The sequence below is a fragment of the Gouania willdenowi genome, chromosome 22 (genome assembly GCF_900634775.1).
Source record: "Gouania willdenowi chromosome 22, fGouWil2.1, whole genome shotgun sequence".
NCBI classification, from domain to species: domain Eukaryota; kingdom Metazoa; phylum Chordata; class Actinopteri; order Blenniiformes; family Gobiesocidae; genus Gouania; species Gouania willdenowi.
In genome coordinates this window covers 6280455-6298434 of record NC_041065.1, presented here as the reverse complement: position 1 = coordinate 6298434, position 17980 = coordinate 6280455, and the positions used below count along the sequence as shown (strand labels likewise).

The 17980-nt window shown below is 36.1% G+C and overlaps 1 protein-coding gene across 1 annotated transcript; it reads left to right on the top strand.

Annotated features, from left to right (window-relative positions):
• The first annotated feature begins 957 nt into the window (after nt 1–957).
• LOC114456300 (uncharacterized protein DDB_G0284459-like) lies at nt 958–17585 on the top strand. Its single transcript, XM_028437957.1, has 11 exons — nt 958–1118; nt 7466–7598; nt 8711–8840; nt 10266–10394; nt 11503–11684; nt 12249–12384; nt 13208–13355; nt 13482–13575; nt 13781–13931; nt 16038–16185; nt 17431–17585. The coding sequence occupies exons 3-11, from the start codon at nt 8718–8720 to the stop codon at nt 17583–17585; spliced, it is 1266 nt and encodes a 421-aa protein (XP_028293758.1). The 5' UTR covers nt 958–1118; nt 7466–7598; nt 8711–8717.
• Nucleotides 17586–17980: the final 395 nt, after the last annotated feature.

Genomic DNA, 17980 nt, shown 5'->3' with positions numbered 1-17980 from the left:
ATTATAACACGTATATAATGTCAACCTGTTTTTATTGTGTTTCTAAAAGAACTAATATCTCTGAAGAACTCTTTAAAACTATGTAACTCCAAGAAGGCTGTGTGGATTTATAATAATCTAATAACTATGTCTTTTGACCCCATTGCACCTTAATGTTGTTGGCTTATACAATTGTTACAAATTGTGATGTTATTTTTTTTCTGCTCATTTCATTTTTTTTTTCACGCTCTTTGTGCAACTGCTCTTTGAAAAATGTAAACCTGTAAGCTTCATTTGTTAATGATAATAGTAATAATAATAATAATAATAATAATAATAATAATAATAATAATAATAATAATAAAAAGCTCTTCTAATCAGCAACCACAGCTTCACTGGGCAAGAAGCATCGAGTTCAACAGGTTAGCTCCACGTATTTATAATCGTCAATAAAGACAATATTCTCAAAAAAATAGCAAAAAACAACTATATAATGTCTATGTGTGGCAAGAGGGAGTTACTCCCCCTACCACAGGGGGGCAGTGTGGCCACTAAGTAATTAGTGCACTGCATATAAATGTACCCAGCTGGCCTCTTCCTCTCTCTCTGTGTGTGTGTGTGTGTGTGTGTGTGTGTGTGTGTGTGTGTGTGTGTGTGTGTGTGTGTGTGTGTGTGTGTGTGTGTGTGTGTGTGTGTTCGACCGGAAACTTAGTCAACGGGTTCCAAATACCCAAGTGTGTGTATCTGTTATTTTGGAGTAATTTGGTCATTTCAAAATGTTTATTTTAATTTTATTTCACTTCTGGACGGCCCAGAAATGAAACCTATTCAGCTTTTGACCTCAGAGTGTGAGGGGGCGCTAGCGCACTATCTGTTGAGAGACGACTTCCGGGATCCATCTTGATGGCGAAACAGATGAACTGTGATCAACTGCTACTCATCTATTGGCATCCACGACATGGACTGTTGTAAGTGTGTTATTATCACTTTATATCTGTATATAATAACATATCATTCACTATTTTGTTAGTATTGTTTGTTGAACTACGTGTTTGTTGAAGATGAACCAGCTCCATGTAACCAGCAATTGTATTGTGTATCACAGTTTTTAGAGCGGAAAAGTGGTACGTACTATTCTGGTAAGTAAACATCATGTGTATCCGTGCACACAGCATTAGAAACGCTCATATTTTCACCACGTAAGCAAAACAAAAGTGCGTGAGGCTTTTACTCCGTAGCAGAGCACCACACACAGGAGTAGTCACGTCCTTTATAGCGCACACGGAAAATCCCCGGAAAAACCTGCAAAGTCAGTGTTAACATGCACATCTTTTTAATGGCGACAGTTAAGAAAGCTAAGCTACATATTAGTCATTCTTATTATTGTTTTATCTTATAGTTACTGGTATTCATTAAATTATTTTGTTATTGTTATTATTACTATCATTATTATTACCATTACTATTATTACTACTTTCACTATTATTATCTCTATCTAATGGTACTACTACTGTATTGTTGTTATTGCTATTCTTATAATATTCTTTTTTTTATCTTATAGTTACTGGTATTCTCATTGTATTATTTTTATTATTGCTATTACCTTATTATTTTATGTTCTTGTATTATAGTTACTGGATTTTCATTATATTTTGTTATTGCTAATGTTATTGTATAATCTTACTACTATTGTATTAAAGTTATTGCTATTCTTATAATTACCATTATATATATTTTTTTATTATAGTTACTGGTGTTCTCATTGTATTATTAGCATTGCTATATTATCATTCTATTACCTTATAATTATTTAATATTGTTTATTATTATTGTTTTTAGTGTATTATTATATTATTTTGTTATTGCAATTATTACTATTAATATTATAACATTACTTTTATTACTAGTACTACTTTCACTATTAATATTATATCACTATCAACATATTTATTATTATCAGGGCTCTACACAAACTTATCCAGTCACTGGTGTGACCAACTTTCTCTGTTGGTCGAGTGGGTGTACAGTATAGACATGTATAGTATATGCATGCTGAGGAATAGTTGACTTAACTGGCGTACTGTAGTTTTGTATGAAGTAAAGATTGACAGTGACTCAAGATATATTTGGAATGTTTTAGTGTCAATATTAAGTTATAATTATTATAATATTACTATTATTACTTTCACTATTAATATTATTTATCTATTTGTACTAGTATTGTATTCATGTTTTTGCTATTCTTATATTATTATTTTTAATTATTCTTTTATCTTTTAGTTACTGGTATTATTATTAATATTATTGCTATTACCTTGCTGTTTTATGTTGTTAACTATTGTATTATAGTTACTAGATTCTCATTTTGTTATTTTATTGCCATTATTATTAATGTTATTATTGTACAATTGTACAACTACTGCATTAATGTTTTTGATATTCTTATAATTACATTATATTCTCATATTCTTTTTTAAAATTATTTTATATTATAGTTACTGGTATTCTCATTGTATTATTAGTATTGCTATATTATCATTATATTACTTTATCATTATTTAATATTATTATTATTATTTATTATTGCTTTTTTATCACATTATAGTTACTAGATTCTTATGTTATTTTGTTATTACTATTATTATTATAACATTACTATTTTTACTATTTTCACTATTAATATTATATCCCTATCTAATTGTACTACTACTGTATTATTGTTTTTGCAATTATTATTTTTTATTCTTTTATCTTATAGTTACTGGTATTCTCACTGTATAATTTTTATTGATGTTACCTTATTATTTTATGTTGTTTATTATTGTATTATAGTTACTGGATTCTCATTATGTTTTGTTATTGCTATTATTATTATTATAGTTATTGTTTAATTGTACTACTACTGTATTAATGTTATTGCTATTCTTATAATTACCATTATATTCTCTTTTTTATTATTTTATATTAGTTAATGGTATTCTAATTGTATTATTAGTATTGCTATATTATCATTATATTACTTTATTATTATTTAATATTGTGTATTATGAATAATATAGTTTTTATCAGGGGTCACCAACGCGGTGCCCGCGGGCACCAGGTCGCCCGTAAGGACCAGATGAGTAGCCCGCTGGCCTGTTTTAAAAATAGCTCAAATAGCAGCACTTGCCAGTCAGCTTTTATATTGTGGCGATCGATGCGGAGGCACGAGACACTGCCTACTGGTTACTTTTCACACACACCTAAACCTGCAGGTGTTGCTATTATTAATTCAGCTTCTACACATGCACAGTGTGCAGAGTCACTGCTGCGCACACAGACCTGACACACGGTGCAAACACAACGCACCTTCTTCATTACATAACATGAAGACACAACTTATATTTAACAGCCACTTCAGAACATGGCTAAACAAAGTGCACAATTCCACTCTAAAGTGCTAAAACAGAACACCATTGTGCACTCCCACAATCCTTTGCAGACGGCTTCCCCTCCATGGCTGCCACAATATATATAGATTTATTTATTTAGCTATTCTTGTTTAAATCACACATGTAACTTAGAAATGACAATACATATATATAAACACTTAAAATGTAAAGTGTTTTTTGTGTTTAATACATACTTGCCAACCCTCCCGATTTTCTCCTGATTTCTGCCCGACATTGTCCGGTCGGACCATCCTTCACTGAGCGTCGTTTCCAGCCGGACAATAATATAATTAATTAATTAATTATATTATTGTAATAATAATATTGTTGTAATAATAATAACGATTACACCGCATAAGAAGAGGTGTAATCGTTATTATTGTCCGTTATTTGTTGTTGTTTGATTTTTGTGTTTCTACTTGTATTGTTTAACTTACAATAAAAAAATCCAAAAAATTAAGTGAATTTTAAAAAACAATTTTTAAAAATCGATTTTTGAAGTTTATGAATCGATTGTGAATCGATTTTTTTACCCACCCCTAATATATACATAAACTTACATACTGTATATACACATATACTGTACATATTTTACTAATTAATATTTACTCCACAAATTTCATAAATTACATTTTAAATAAAATATATGGTGTGGCTTTTTATACCATTATATATCTATTATAAATTATTGCTGTCACAGGTAAAATTGTTGCACTTCTGTCTTATACTTACTAACAATATATGATTTAAAAAGCTTTATAAACTGGTTTTTGTTGCTGCTTTGTTTTATTTCATCCTTTAAGCATTTCTATAGTTTTCCTTCTCTCTGAAAATCTTTCTGCAACCTTTTTGGGAGTGAACCTTTGCTATATTTATATTTAATTTGGACATTTTTTTTTTCTCTGTATTTTTGTTTGAACAATCACACACAGTTTGCAAAGGGTGGAATAAAACACAATTTGACAGATAAAATAATAAAGTAAATAGATGCCTGTGGTCTTTACAAGTCATCTTTCTTAAAACAAAACTCAGAGAGAAATAAAAAAAAAAAACAATTAAGTGTAACGAAATAAAAATGGAAAAACAGAAAATGTTTCTTTGAGGTTTGATCACCCTCTTTTACATGTAGGTTTCCAAAATAATATAATGAAATGAAAGAAAAAGAAAAGAAAACATAGTTTTATATGTCAACATATACCCACATACAACACTTAAAAATAAAATGTACCATAGTTATACTCAACAAAATTACAAATTACAGAAATGCCTTAGATCAGTGATTCTTATGGCGCGTTCAGACAAAACGCTTTTTACATGCGTCCGGCGCCTTCAACGCGGCCGACGTTGAAGTTGGGATTGTTGAACTTTTGGGACATATCGCGGCGCATCGACCAATCAGGAGCATTCCCCAACCGTGACGTATTCAGGATAATGTAGAGCCGATGAACGGGAGTCGGAGGTGGCGTGTTCAGCAAGGAACTCCAAACTTTATTCTCCATTCAACCACACCAAAAAACATCTGACCAGAAACACAATGTTCCCCACCACTTCATAGTCACTGGGTGAATTATGAACGTAACTGATCTCCACAATATCATCCATTTTATGAACACCACCGGCAACAGAGAAGCTCCTCCCCTCGACTCGTTGGGCGCGCGTCCCGAGCATCTTCGACACTGGTGACAAGCGTCCAACAACGCAAGTGAAAACGCGTTTGGTGTGAACGTACCATTAACCATAGGGCCCCGTCTCATGGTTGGTCCGTGAGCGCCTCCTAGAGGGCCGTCAAAAAATGTTTGTTTTAAGCCTGTGGTCCATGGGGGCCGCAAGAGCATTCACTGGCTGAATTTATATTTGCACTTTACTTCAATTGTATTGACAGTTGTATTAAAAAAAAACAAATACTATTTAATTAAATTTTCTTTTTTTAAATTAATTTATTTCATCACCCCATATTTGCCTTTTTTCATCAGTATTTTTTGAGTCCTTCATTTATTATTGCAGTGAATACAATTTTTTTTTAAATATTTAAAAAAAAAAAAATCTTTTTTTTTGTCTCTCCTCTGAGCTCTGCCCATCACAGGTGATCTATCATCCAAAGGTGCGCTGCTGCCACATACATGTCACCATTTGGTCTCTACATCATTGTACATGTTAAATATTCACCGGAAACAGGTCGAGGATGCAGTCAACATTGGACTGAACTACATCCTGCACCACCTCGACTCCCCAGGGACCTACGCTAGGATCCTGTTTGTGGATTTCAGCTCTGCATTCAACACCATCATCCCGGACATCCTTCACCAGAAACTCACCCAGCTCACAGTGCCGGCCTCCACCTGTCAGTGGATCACCAACTTCCTGACTGACAGGAAGCAGCAAGTAAGGCTGGGAAGCATCACATCTGGCACCTGGTCACTCAGCACTGGCGCCCCCCAGGGGTGTGTTCTCTCCCCACTGCTATTCTCCCTCTACACCAATGACTGCACCTCAGGGGACCCCTCTGTGAAACTCCTGAAGTTTGCAGATGACACCACCGTCATCGGTCTCATCCGGGACGGGGACGAGTCTGCCTTCAGACGGGAGGTGGAGCAGCTGGCTCTTTGGTGCAGTCAGAACCTTCTGGAACTGAACCCGTTCAAGACCGTGGAGATGACAGTGGACTTCAGAAGAAATCCCCCCCCCCCACTCCCCCCCTTACCATTTTAAATAGGGAATTGGCTACCGTGGACTCCTTCAGGTTCTTGGGATCCACAATCTCACAGGACCTGAAGTGGACCTCCCACATAGACTCAACCAGGAAAAAGGCACAGCAGAGGATGTACTTCCTGCGTCAGCTGAGGAAGTTCAACCTGCCCCAGGAGCTGCTGATCATGTTCTACACCTCCATCATTCAGTCTGTTCTGTGCACCTCCATCACTGTCTGGTTTGGATCTACAACCAAACTAGACAGACACAGACTACAAAGGATAGTCAGGACTGCAGAAAAGATCATTGGTGTCGATCTGCCCTCCATCCAAGACTTATACCTGTCCAGGGTCAGAAAACGGGCAGGTAACATCACTGCAGACCCCTCTCACCCTGCACACAATCTGTTTAAACTCCTCCCCTCAGGCAGACGCTACAGATCACTGTACGCCAAAACAACCCGCCATAAAAACAGTTTCTTCCCCCAGGCTGTCACTCTGATCAACACTAAACAGTCAAAGAGTGTCAGACCTGGTTCTGTGTAAAAACCCTGGAACCAAACATAACAACCCTGGATCAATCTGACACTGAGAATGTTCATGTACATACCTTTAATTTAAATGTTCTCCTGCACTACTTATCAATGCTCTACTGCACTATTTTCCTTTTATTATTATTATATTTTATTATTATCTTTCTTTTCTATTATTTTCCTTCTTTTTATCTTATATTTTTATTTTTATTTTTTTATTTATTTTTTTTATTTTTTTATACTATTATTATTATTTTTATTATTATTATTATCTTGTTATTTTATCGAGTTTGCACATTCTAGTCTAACTACTGTTTATATTTATACTTATGTTTATACTTATTATCATCTTTTCTAGTTGATTGTTTATTATTGAATGTTTTCACTATTGGAGAGAGCACAGTTGACCGAGTCAAATTCCTCGTGTGTACAACATACACTTGGCGAATAAAGATGATTATGATTCTGATTCTGAGAGCTTCGTCACAGTGTCTCCTAGCAACCCCAGCCGAAAAACACAATTCACGTCTATAGACGTGAATGGCACTCAATGAGTTTAGAAACCCTGCCTTAGACAACCTGAGTATTTTTTGTCTGCTTATTTGCTACTAAAACCTAATATCTTCATATTCAGAAGTTCAAATATATAAAATTCTTCCCTTATCTCAATAACTATATACAAAAGAACAAGGAGAGTCTGCTGAAGGGGGTGGGGTATGCATATAATTTAGACATTTCTGAATTTTAAATCTGGTGTTTTTAAGAATGATCTATTTGTGTGTTCTCTGTATCCTGCGTTACGTATCATTCTAATAATCTGGTCCTCTTTCCACAGGTGGAACACGGGGATCTGGATCGACCCAGTGCATCGTCTCCTACTGGTTCTCCTCAGCCTAAATCACAGCTGATTCTGCTGCAGGCTTTAGAACGCTTCTACCCTAAACGCTACAAACTAGACTGCAGCTCCGGTAACAGTCAGATCCTGTTGTTTTTAATTCACTTTTAGAATTCATATATTTAATGGTTATTGACTGACTTGTATTTAAATTTAACTTGGAATTTATGTTCGTAGAGCAGATTAAAGTAATTCTCCACTGGTCAACATATAATCATTTATTATATTTATACAGTGTTTAATTAGATTTTTTTTTTTTGTGAGTACTACAGGTAGGATTTATAGTAGGGATGCACCGAAATGAAAATCTTTGGCCGAAGCCGAATAAAATATAAACACTTGGCCGAATATCGAATGCGGTTGTTGTTTTTCACTATTTTTTTTAATAGTGCATAAATAGCCGAGAACAGCGATTTTCAACTGGTGGGTCGGGACCCAAAAGTGGTTCGCAGACCTGTACTGGGAGGGTCGTGAACAGCTGGTCCAAAATTAACAAAGAAAGAAAGAAAGTAAATGTTTATTGAATATTCTGACATTTTTCAAATATTCCAGTAGTCTTTGCTTTTCATAAAAAAGCACAACAACGTTTTTCATTTATATTATCCCTTCAAATAATTCCAAAAAAAGCTTAGGTGCATTAAAGGGGAGGTATGATGAAAACATCACTTTATAATGGTTTTGCTGCACTACTTTTCCTGCTTCCGATTGTGTTGGGAGTCGCTGCTTTGAGCCACGGACCCATTGTTTACACTCATCAGCTGTTAGCACTCCATGCTAATGCTCCACCAGTCTTTGCAGTGAGACCCGACATTGCTTGTGAATTGCATGGTGACGGACGACGGAGAGCGGTAAGGACAGAGTCTGGCTGTGTTTGTGTGTGGAAAGGAGGAGCTGCTGCTGCTGCTCCTGCAGCAACGCACACACACTTTTCCGAATCACAATCACTGCAGGTTGTTTGATTGCGTCATACGCTACTATTCGGCCTTGTTTTTAACTCACTAAACCGAAGGCCGAATGTGGCTTTTTTGACAATATTCGGCCAAATATATTCGGTGGCTGAATATTTGGTGCATCTCTAATTTATAGTGATAATCAGTTATCCTTTATGGTGTCATTTGTGTAAAACAGGTTTCCCCATGTGGACAGTAAAGGAATGTCTAAAGTCTGGTCCTCATCTCCTTTCAGAGACCTTATGGAGCGTCTGGCCACTAAGTGGTCCGTGCTACGTGGGTGCACTGCATCCGAATGTGTGAGGATATATCTGACTGTGGCTCTAAAATGGCCTCTGTTTGGAGCCAAGCTGTTCAACGCTAAGGTAGAGCATCATTAGCACTTTTTGTTTTTCACTTTTACTATTTACTATATAGTCTTTTTTTTTTTTTTTTTTTTTTTTTTTAATGAGATGTAATATTTTACAAGTAAACGCATTGATGTGCTTTTTGGACCAGTTTACCCAGTGAGTTTTAGGTAGGAATAAAAGGTTTAGGATGTTCCATATTTAATCTGATCTAATCTATCTAATCTAAGTCTATCTAAATATGTTCCAATATAATGTAATATAACCGTATCTATTATGATTTAATTCATATGATTTTATCTAATTCATTCTAATCTAATGCATGTTAATTAATATGATCTAGTCTAATTTAATATGTTCGAATATAATCCAATATAACCTACTGTATCAATTTAATGTAATTTAATCTGTCATGATCTAATCTATTATAATTTTATTATAATCTAATGCATATAATCTAACACGCTCTAATCTGATATAATCTAATTTATTATGATCTCACGTGTATAATAATTGTAAAAAAAAGTACTACTTCGCGGATTTCGCGACCTAACCATAGCATTAGCATTAACCTAACAATAACATTAGCCAAGCATTAGCATTAACCTAGCATGAACATTAACTGCTCTATTTATATTCTAGTTTCCAATGTTGTCATTGTTTTTCATTTTTATCCACTTCCCCCCATGATAATTTGCGTACCCGTGGGGGTACCCGTACCCCACTTTGGGAACCTAGGCTCTAGAAAATACTTGTGACTCTTTAAAAACATATCTGCATGCAACACTTTACCCATGTTTTTCCAACCTTGGAGTCTTGGCCCCGTGTGGGGTCGCCTGAAACGTCCAGTAATAACAAAATTAAAATAAATGACTGATTAAAATCATATATTTTTTTTAAATTGTATTTATTCATTCATTTTAATTCATGTATTTAAAAAACAATACATAATATCAGAAATAGACATAAGTGCAGGAAGAGGCAGGAAGCTCAAAGAGCTTAAATAATGATTATTCTTTTTCAAATTAAAACGTCACACACAATCTCAAACAACTATTCTATATTTTCATTTTCTCAAATATAAATCTAGTTCAAATAAAATGTTGTATAAAAATATCTGAGCTGGCCCTTGTAACTTTGTGCACTAATCCTTAATACTCTACAATATTTGTAACACAGTATAACAAATATTATCAAACTAATTTTAGAGGGAGAAACTTTCAATTAATTAATTAATTAAGTTCAATGCTTGTAAAGAGACTGTTCAGAATGAGCGGTACATGGGGCTGCCAATCTTTCGTTTGTATATTAAGTGCCCTCGATGTCTTTTTGAGATTACTTTCAAGGTTAGAATGAATGCCATGGTTATCCCAAACATTTTGTTGACATTAATATTTTTGAAAACAGACATTTTTTTAAACATGTCTTCTTTTGATATTGTAGACTGACCCAAATAACTCAGACTACGCCATGGAGCACGGTGCAACGCAAAACTTCCAGCCTGATGAACTGGAGGAAATGAGAAGGATCCAGCAGGAGAGGGATGATGAGGAACTAAACAACCCCACAAAGGTCAGGTTTCTGTTGTTGTTGTTGTTTATTTATTGATTCATTCATTCATTTTATGAAAATGTAAACCAACAAAGATTCCCCATGTACATCGAATAATATCAAAGTCTAAATGAAACATTTTATTGGAAATGAGCAATAAGAAGAATAATATTGTTATATTTCTGTCCCTTAACTTAATCAATACATAATTGATGACCCCACCAACCTTCCCCTCATCAATCCACAGCATTTCCACTATTCCCGATCTTGTTAGATCTCGGAAGCGAAGCAGGTCTGGGCCTGGTTAGTAGTTGGATGGGAGACCACTGAGAATTCCAGGTGCACAGTGGGGGGCAGTTGCTCCAGTGATATCTGTCATTGTGTCCTTGGGCAAGGCACTTCACTCACATTGCCTAGTATGAATGTAGTCTGTTGGTGGTGGTCAAAGGGGCTGATGACGCATTATGGCTGCCTCGTTTCCGTCAGTCGTTTCCGTCAGTCACAATAATAGCTTACCACTATATAAAATGAATTTATTATTATTATTATTTTTCTCTGATAACCCAAAAATGACAAATCAAAATTAACAAATCACCTTACAAGTCAACTTTCTAAAGCACATTGGCAGATTTTTTTTGCCCTATAATTTTTTTAAATTGACAAATATTTGTACAAACCTTCAAATCATTTTCTTGAGCATTCCACAACCTCACACCGACAACAGACGAGAACATTAGTCTTGAAGTAGTACGAGCGACTTGGTGCTTAAAATATAATTTCCTCCTGTGATCATCATCCTCAGACGCACTTACAAATAATCTATGAACACACTCTGTTCTGCTTTTGGCTTTAAACATAAAAACTGATGTTTGCAGTTAAATTGTGTCTTTACATTTTAATAACCCGGATTTAATAAATAAGGAATTTGTATGTTCTCTAAAACCAACTTTGTAAATAATTCTGATCATTATTTTTTGCAACAAAATCACTGGTAAAATATTTCTAGTATATATATGTTACCCCACACTTCAACACAATAAGTGAAATATGGCAAAATATTTCACTTGTTATTTTCACTGTATTATGTGTGTGAGTGATTTTAACTTCTGTGTTACTGTTCTTCATTCAGGTGCTTGAACACAGAACAAAAGACACGAAACGGGAGATGGAGGTTCTGGAGAACCTGCAAGAGCTGAAGGAGGTGAACCAAAGGCAGGCTCAGGTGGACCAAGAGGAAATGATTGCCAAGTACAGAGAGATGGAACGGAGACAGAAGGAGAGGGAGGACGAAGAGGATGAGCGGGAATTAAGGTGAGTGAAGAATGAAGGGTAAAGCCAACATAAATCTGCATCACAATGGTAAATGGACTTGATTTTATATAGCGCTTTATCACCACACTGAAGCAGCTTATTCACCCATTCACTCTCACATTCACACACCAGTGGGACAGGACTGCCATGCAAGGCACTAGTCGACCACTGGGAGCAACTTAGGGTTCAGTGTCTTGCCCGAGGACACTTCGACACATTGTCAGGTACTGGGATCGAACCCCCAACCTCTCGATCAGAAGACGACCCACTTCCACCTGAGCCACGGTCGCCCATCAATGTTTGATTCCACACTCCTACTGTACATGTGACTTCATTATAAAACTAGTTCACCTCCAGAAGTAATGACATCTGATATGATGCCTGATGGGAGATAAAATTACATTGATTTTTCCCGTCATGACATGATTATAAACTTTATCAAACAATAACAATATAATTCTATCTCATGATAAACATCATGTTTGTTTATCTGTGTGTTCTTTCTGCAAACCACAGCCAATCACAATGACTGTAAAAAAGTAACGATAAAGCAACAGCCTTTAGAGAGATACTGGAGCTTCAGCGGCAATATAGATTGAGGAAGTCAGAGGAGAGCAGCAGAAGCAGGACTCAGCTGAAGAGCTCAAGCACAGACAAACCTACAGATATCCTCACCCTGGGCAACCCACCCAAGGCACAGGTATGATGACCCTGCAGTTCTGTAAAACAGGACGTTCTGTATCTTAATCATTACACAGTGGTTCCTGATGGTATCTGTGTTTCTTTTCATGTGTATGACTACAAAAAAGACATAAACAATGTGATATCTTACCATTTAAATAAGGGTTGGAGTCAATTACGTTTTTCAATTACAATTACGTCTTCAATTATCCATGTTCTATTACAACTCAATTACGATTACCGTGACCTGCATTTTTACCAATTACAATTAAAATTATTGTTGTTACCCTGAAAGTCAATTACAATTACGTTCTCAATTACTGAGCCTTTAATAAATAAGCCCATTACACTTTACCTTCCCCTTGTGTTAGCTTTCTGTTAGCGTCTCTTATGTTAATGGGTCAGCTTGACCCATGTCTTATATCAGCTGTACACAAAAAAGAAATTAGCTATCATCAAACTTGTTTTTCATGTCTTGCTACATTATTAGGCTTCATAATCAATACAAATATTGGTATTAATATTTTTGGTCTTTGCATCTTACACAGGTTTGTGTTTCTTTAAATTGTTAATATGAGTTTATAGAGTTTACATGCCAATTAACAATTACAAAGTCAATTATCTGAACACAATTACAATTCAATTACGATAACAACCGCAACAGATGTTTTGCAATTACAATTGTAATTGTGCTATTTGTGTAATTAATTATCAATTACAATTATAGTTGACCACAACCCTTATTTAAATACAGTTTTGTTTTAAGGCTCTGGGAGTTTATTCCTGTTGCTGTTTGATCACATGTAACAAAGTCCTGATTTCTTCATTTTGTGTTTCCACAGGGATCTTTAGCCACAGGAGTGAAGCGAGCCAAGACAGAAAACTTGGTGAAGAATGATTGGACGCTGGGTTACGAAGTGCCGCCTAACACTTTGGTAGTGGATAAGTGTAACAAACCAGCAAAGACTGCAGAGCCCCTTCCACCAAAAGGTAACACACACTACAGACTTAGTGCTGTGTTATGACTCAGGTGTTTTATCACATTGCAAATATTTTACTCACCTCACTCATGTGTCATCCTTCACGTCATTCTACTTTGTGTGTTGTCGTTCACAGATCCATCCAAATCTATTCCTCCAAAAAGCTTATCGTTGGTGCCGTACTCCGACAGCGACAGTGACAGTGACAACCAACTAATTCACCTCCAAAAGTAATGACTTCTGATATGATGCCTGATGGGAGATAAAATTACATAGATTTTTCCCGTCATGACATGATTATATATTTTATCAAACAATAACAATATAATTCTATCTCATGACAAACATTATGTTTGTTTATCTGTGTGTTCTTTCTGCAAACCACAGCCAATCAAAATGACTGACGGCTGTTGCTTTATCCTTACTTTTTTACAGAGATGTGCTGGAGCTTCAGCAGCACAAGAGAAAGAGGGACCCTTATTCAGACGATGAAGAGGAGAGCAGCAGAAGCAGGACTCAGCTGCAGAACTCAAGCACAGACAAACCTGCTGACATCGTCACCCTGGGCAACCCACCCAAGGCACAGGTATGATGACCCTGCAGTTCTGTAAAACAGGACGTTCTATATCTTAATCATTACACAGTGGTTCCTGATGGTATCTGTGTTTCCATTCATGTGTATGACTACAAAAAAGACAAACAATGTGATATCTTACCATTTAAAGGGGACAATTCATGCTAAATCCACTTTTTTAGCCCTTAAATGCATTTTGTTGTATATTTAGAGTGCTTAGAAGTACAGAAAAAATCAAATTAGTCTCTTCAGGTGCTCCGTAGATATCTTTATATTCTGTTTTGCTCATATTTTTCAATCTGTTTCGATTTTTCTATTCTCTATTACATTTTTTGAACTATTACATCACAGTATTTGCAGCAGAACTGCCAAATTAGTACATCAACTCCAGGTCCAACACTTCGAGCAATCTGCCATTTTTATTTCTCGCTTTTATTTTGTAGTCCAAGCTCAAGGATGCCGAAGTTACGAGAGGATAAGTCAAAATGTTTGGTTGTTGGATGTAGTAACCCACACGCTTCATTACACCGTCTCCCAGCATCAGAACCTTTTCGAAGTGCCTGGTTGAGTTTTATTTTTCACGGAAATGTACCCACATCTGTGGGTAAGGTCATTTTTGTGTGCGCGAAGCACTTCAAGGATGACTGCTTCAGCAACCTCCACCAGTATAAAGAAGGATTTGCCGAAAGACTTTGATTGAGGGTTCAATTCCTTCTATCTTTGGAGACGACGAACAGAGCACTTCGGTAAGCTGTAAATAACGCTAAAAAATGTGATAAGACATCCCTGTCATTGTTTTGTTAGCATTAGCAGTTGCACCGTCTTCAGACTTCATATGTTAGCGCTGTGTGCTCGTTTTAGATCCTTGATGATATGGCCGACATGATTTAATTTAAATCTGAAGTTTTCATTAGTCATTTCATTTTGTCGTTTTTGTCTTTGAATAGACTGTATTAAAATGCATTTCGTGACGTTAGCTTGGCGCTAGCGTTAGCTCGGTGTTTGTGTTAGCTCACTTGTTAGGGTTCTGCAGGTTCATCATCTTCATTTTCATCTCGCTCCGCCGGGTCAGACTCTGGCTCGAACATGTAAGGCTGGATGGACAAGTCTTCTGTTGTTGACATTGTGTAAATAACCTCTGAATAAAAAGTTTATGCGCCGCTACATAGCCGTATCTCTTCTATCCAACTACAAAAATGGCCAAGCAGGGTGGAGTTGAACCTGGAGAGGGGGCGGGGTATGAAGTGTCTCATTTGCATTTAAAGAGACGGCACCAAAACGAGTTGATCTCAGAAGCACATCAGAAAAGGGGCTTGTGGAGCTATAATAATGAGGAATTCAGACCCAAGCATTGCAGTTCCCGCTTTATATAGACCACAACTGTATGATTTATATGTAAAAAGGAAGGATTTAAAACCATGATATGTCCCCTTTAAAAAAGGGTTGGAGTCAATTACGTTTTTCATTTACAATTACGTCTTCAATTATCTATGTTCTATTACAACACAATTATGATGACCTGCATTTTTACCACTTACAATTAAAATTATTGTTGTTACCCTGAAAGTCAATTACAATCACTTTCTCAATTACTGAGCCGTTAATAAATAAGCCCATTACACTTTACCTTCCCCTTGTGTTAGCTTTCTGTTAGCATCTCTTATGATAACGGGTCAGCTTGACCCATGTCTTATATCAGCTGTAAAACACAAAAAAGAAATTAGCTATCATCAAACTTGTTTTTCATGTCTTGCTACATTATTAGGCTTCATAATCAATACAAATATTGGTATTAATATTTTTGGTCTTTGCATCTTACACAGGTTTGTGTTTCTTTAAATTGTTAATACGAATTTATAGAGTTTACATGCCATTTACAATTACAAAGTCAATTATCTGAACACATTTCAATTACGATCACAACTGCAACAGATTTTTTACTATTACAATTGCAATTGTGCTATTTGTGTAATTAATTATCAATTACGCGATTACAATTATAGTTGACCACAACCCTTATTTAAATACAGTTTTGTTTTAAGGCTCTGGGAGTTTCTTCCTGTTGCTGTTTGATCACATGTAACAAAGTCCTGATTTCTTCATTTTGTGTTTCCACAGGGATCTTCAGCCACAGGAGTGAAGCGAGCCAAGACAGAAAACTGGGTGAAGAATGATTGGACGCTGGGTTACGAAGTGCCGCCTAACACTTTGGTGGTGGATAAGTGTAACAAACCAGCAAAGACTGCAGAGCCCCTTCCACCAAAAGGTAACACACACTACAGACTGAGTGCTGTGTTATGACCAGTGTTTGGAATAACGGTGTTTAAAATAATGGCGTTATGTAACGGCGTTTGTTTTTCAGTAACGGGGTAATCGAACTAATTACTTTTTACGCCGTTATAACGCCGTTATCGTTACTGAACGTTAAATGCGGTGCGTTACATGCATTGATTAAATAAAATGTTATTCAAAAGCATCCCCGGCTTCTTGACTCAGCTGTTGTGAGGAGGTGGGTTAAAAACAATGTGAGCAATTAAGATTGGCTTAGGCGGCGTCATGTTTCATGGTAACCAATCAGAGCCAGTGTTTTTACACATGTGCCAGCAAGAGGAGGCGGGTTCAAAACAAGGTGAGCGATTATGATTGGCTAAGGCGACGTGCCGACACACTCACGATCACACACATGAACGCGCACGCACACACACACACACACACACACACACACCAGATTGGATGAATCAGCAGAGATGGCGAGCGTGGAGCAGTCTGATGAAAAGTTGACATTTTTAAGGTAACGATACAAACACTACTTTAAATTAATTGTGGTCAAAGGCAAAAACGTGTATGTGAAGTGTTCATTATATTCAGGAGTGAAGACTTTGTCGATATCCGTTGTAAGCAACTCAAAATTAATGAAGCACCTCACGACACACGCATCTAAACAATGAATTATTTGACATAGAGCAACTTTTTTTTTAATAGTAACGCAAATAGTTACTTTCCTTGGTAATGAGTTACTTTTATTATAGAGTAATTTAGTTACTAACGCAGTTACTTTTTTGAAGAAGTAGTGAGTGACTATAACTAATTACTTTTTTAAAGTAACGTTCCCAACACTGGTTATGACTCAGCTGTTTTATCACATTGCAAATATTTTCCTCACTTCACTCATGTGTCATCCTTCACGTCATTCTACTTTGTGTGTGTCTTTCACAGATCCATCCAAGTCTATTCCTCCAAAAAGCTTATCGTTGGTGCCGTAGTCCGACAGCGACAGTGACAACCAACTAATTCACCTCCAAAAGTAATGACTTCTGATATGATGCCTGATGGGAGATAAAATTACATAGATTTTTCCTGTCATGACATGATTATACATTTTATCAAACAATAACAAAATAATTCTATCTAATGACAAACATCATGTTTGTTTATCTGTGTGTTCTTTCTGCAAACCACAGCCAATCAAAATGACTGACGGCTGTTGCTTTATCCTTACTTTTTTACAGAGATGTGCTGGAGCTTCAGCGGCACAAGAGAAAGAGGGACCCTTATTCAGATGATGAAGAGGAGAGCAGCAGAAGCAGGACTCAGCTGCAGAACTCAAGCACAGACAAACCTGCAGACATCGTCACCCTGGGCAACCCACCCAAGGCACAGGTATGATGACCCTGTAGTTCTGTAAAACAGGACGTTCTATATCTTAATCATTACACAGTGGTTCCTGATGACATCTGTGTTTCCATTCATGTGTATGACTACAAAAAAGACAAACAATGTGATATCTTACCATTTAAATAAGGGTTGGAGTCAATTATGTTTTTCAGTTACAATTACGTCTTCAATTATCCATGTTCAATTACAACTCAATTATGATGACCTGCATTTTTACCACTTACAATTAAAATTATTGTTGTTACCCTGAAAGTCAAATACAATTACGTTCTCAATTACTGAGCCTTTAATAAATAAGCCCATTACACTTTACCTTCCCCTTGTGTTAGCTTTCTGTTAGCATCTCTTATGATAACGGGTCAGCTTGACCCATGTCTTATATCAGC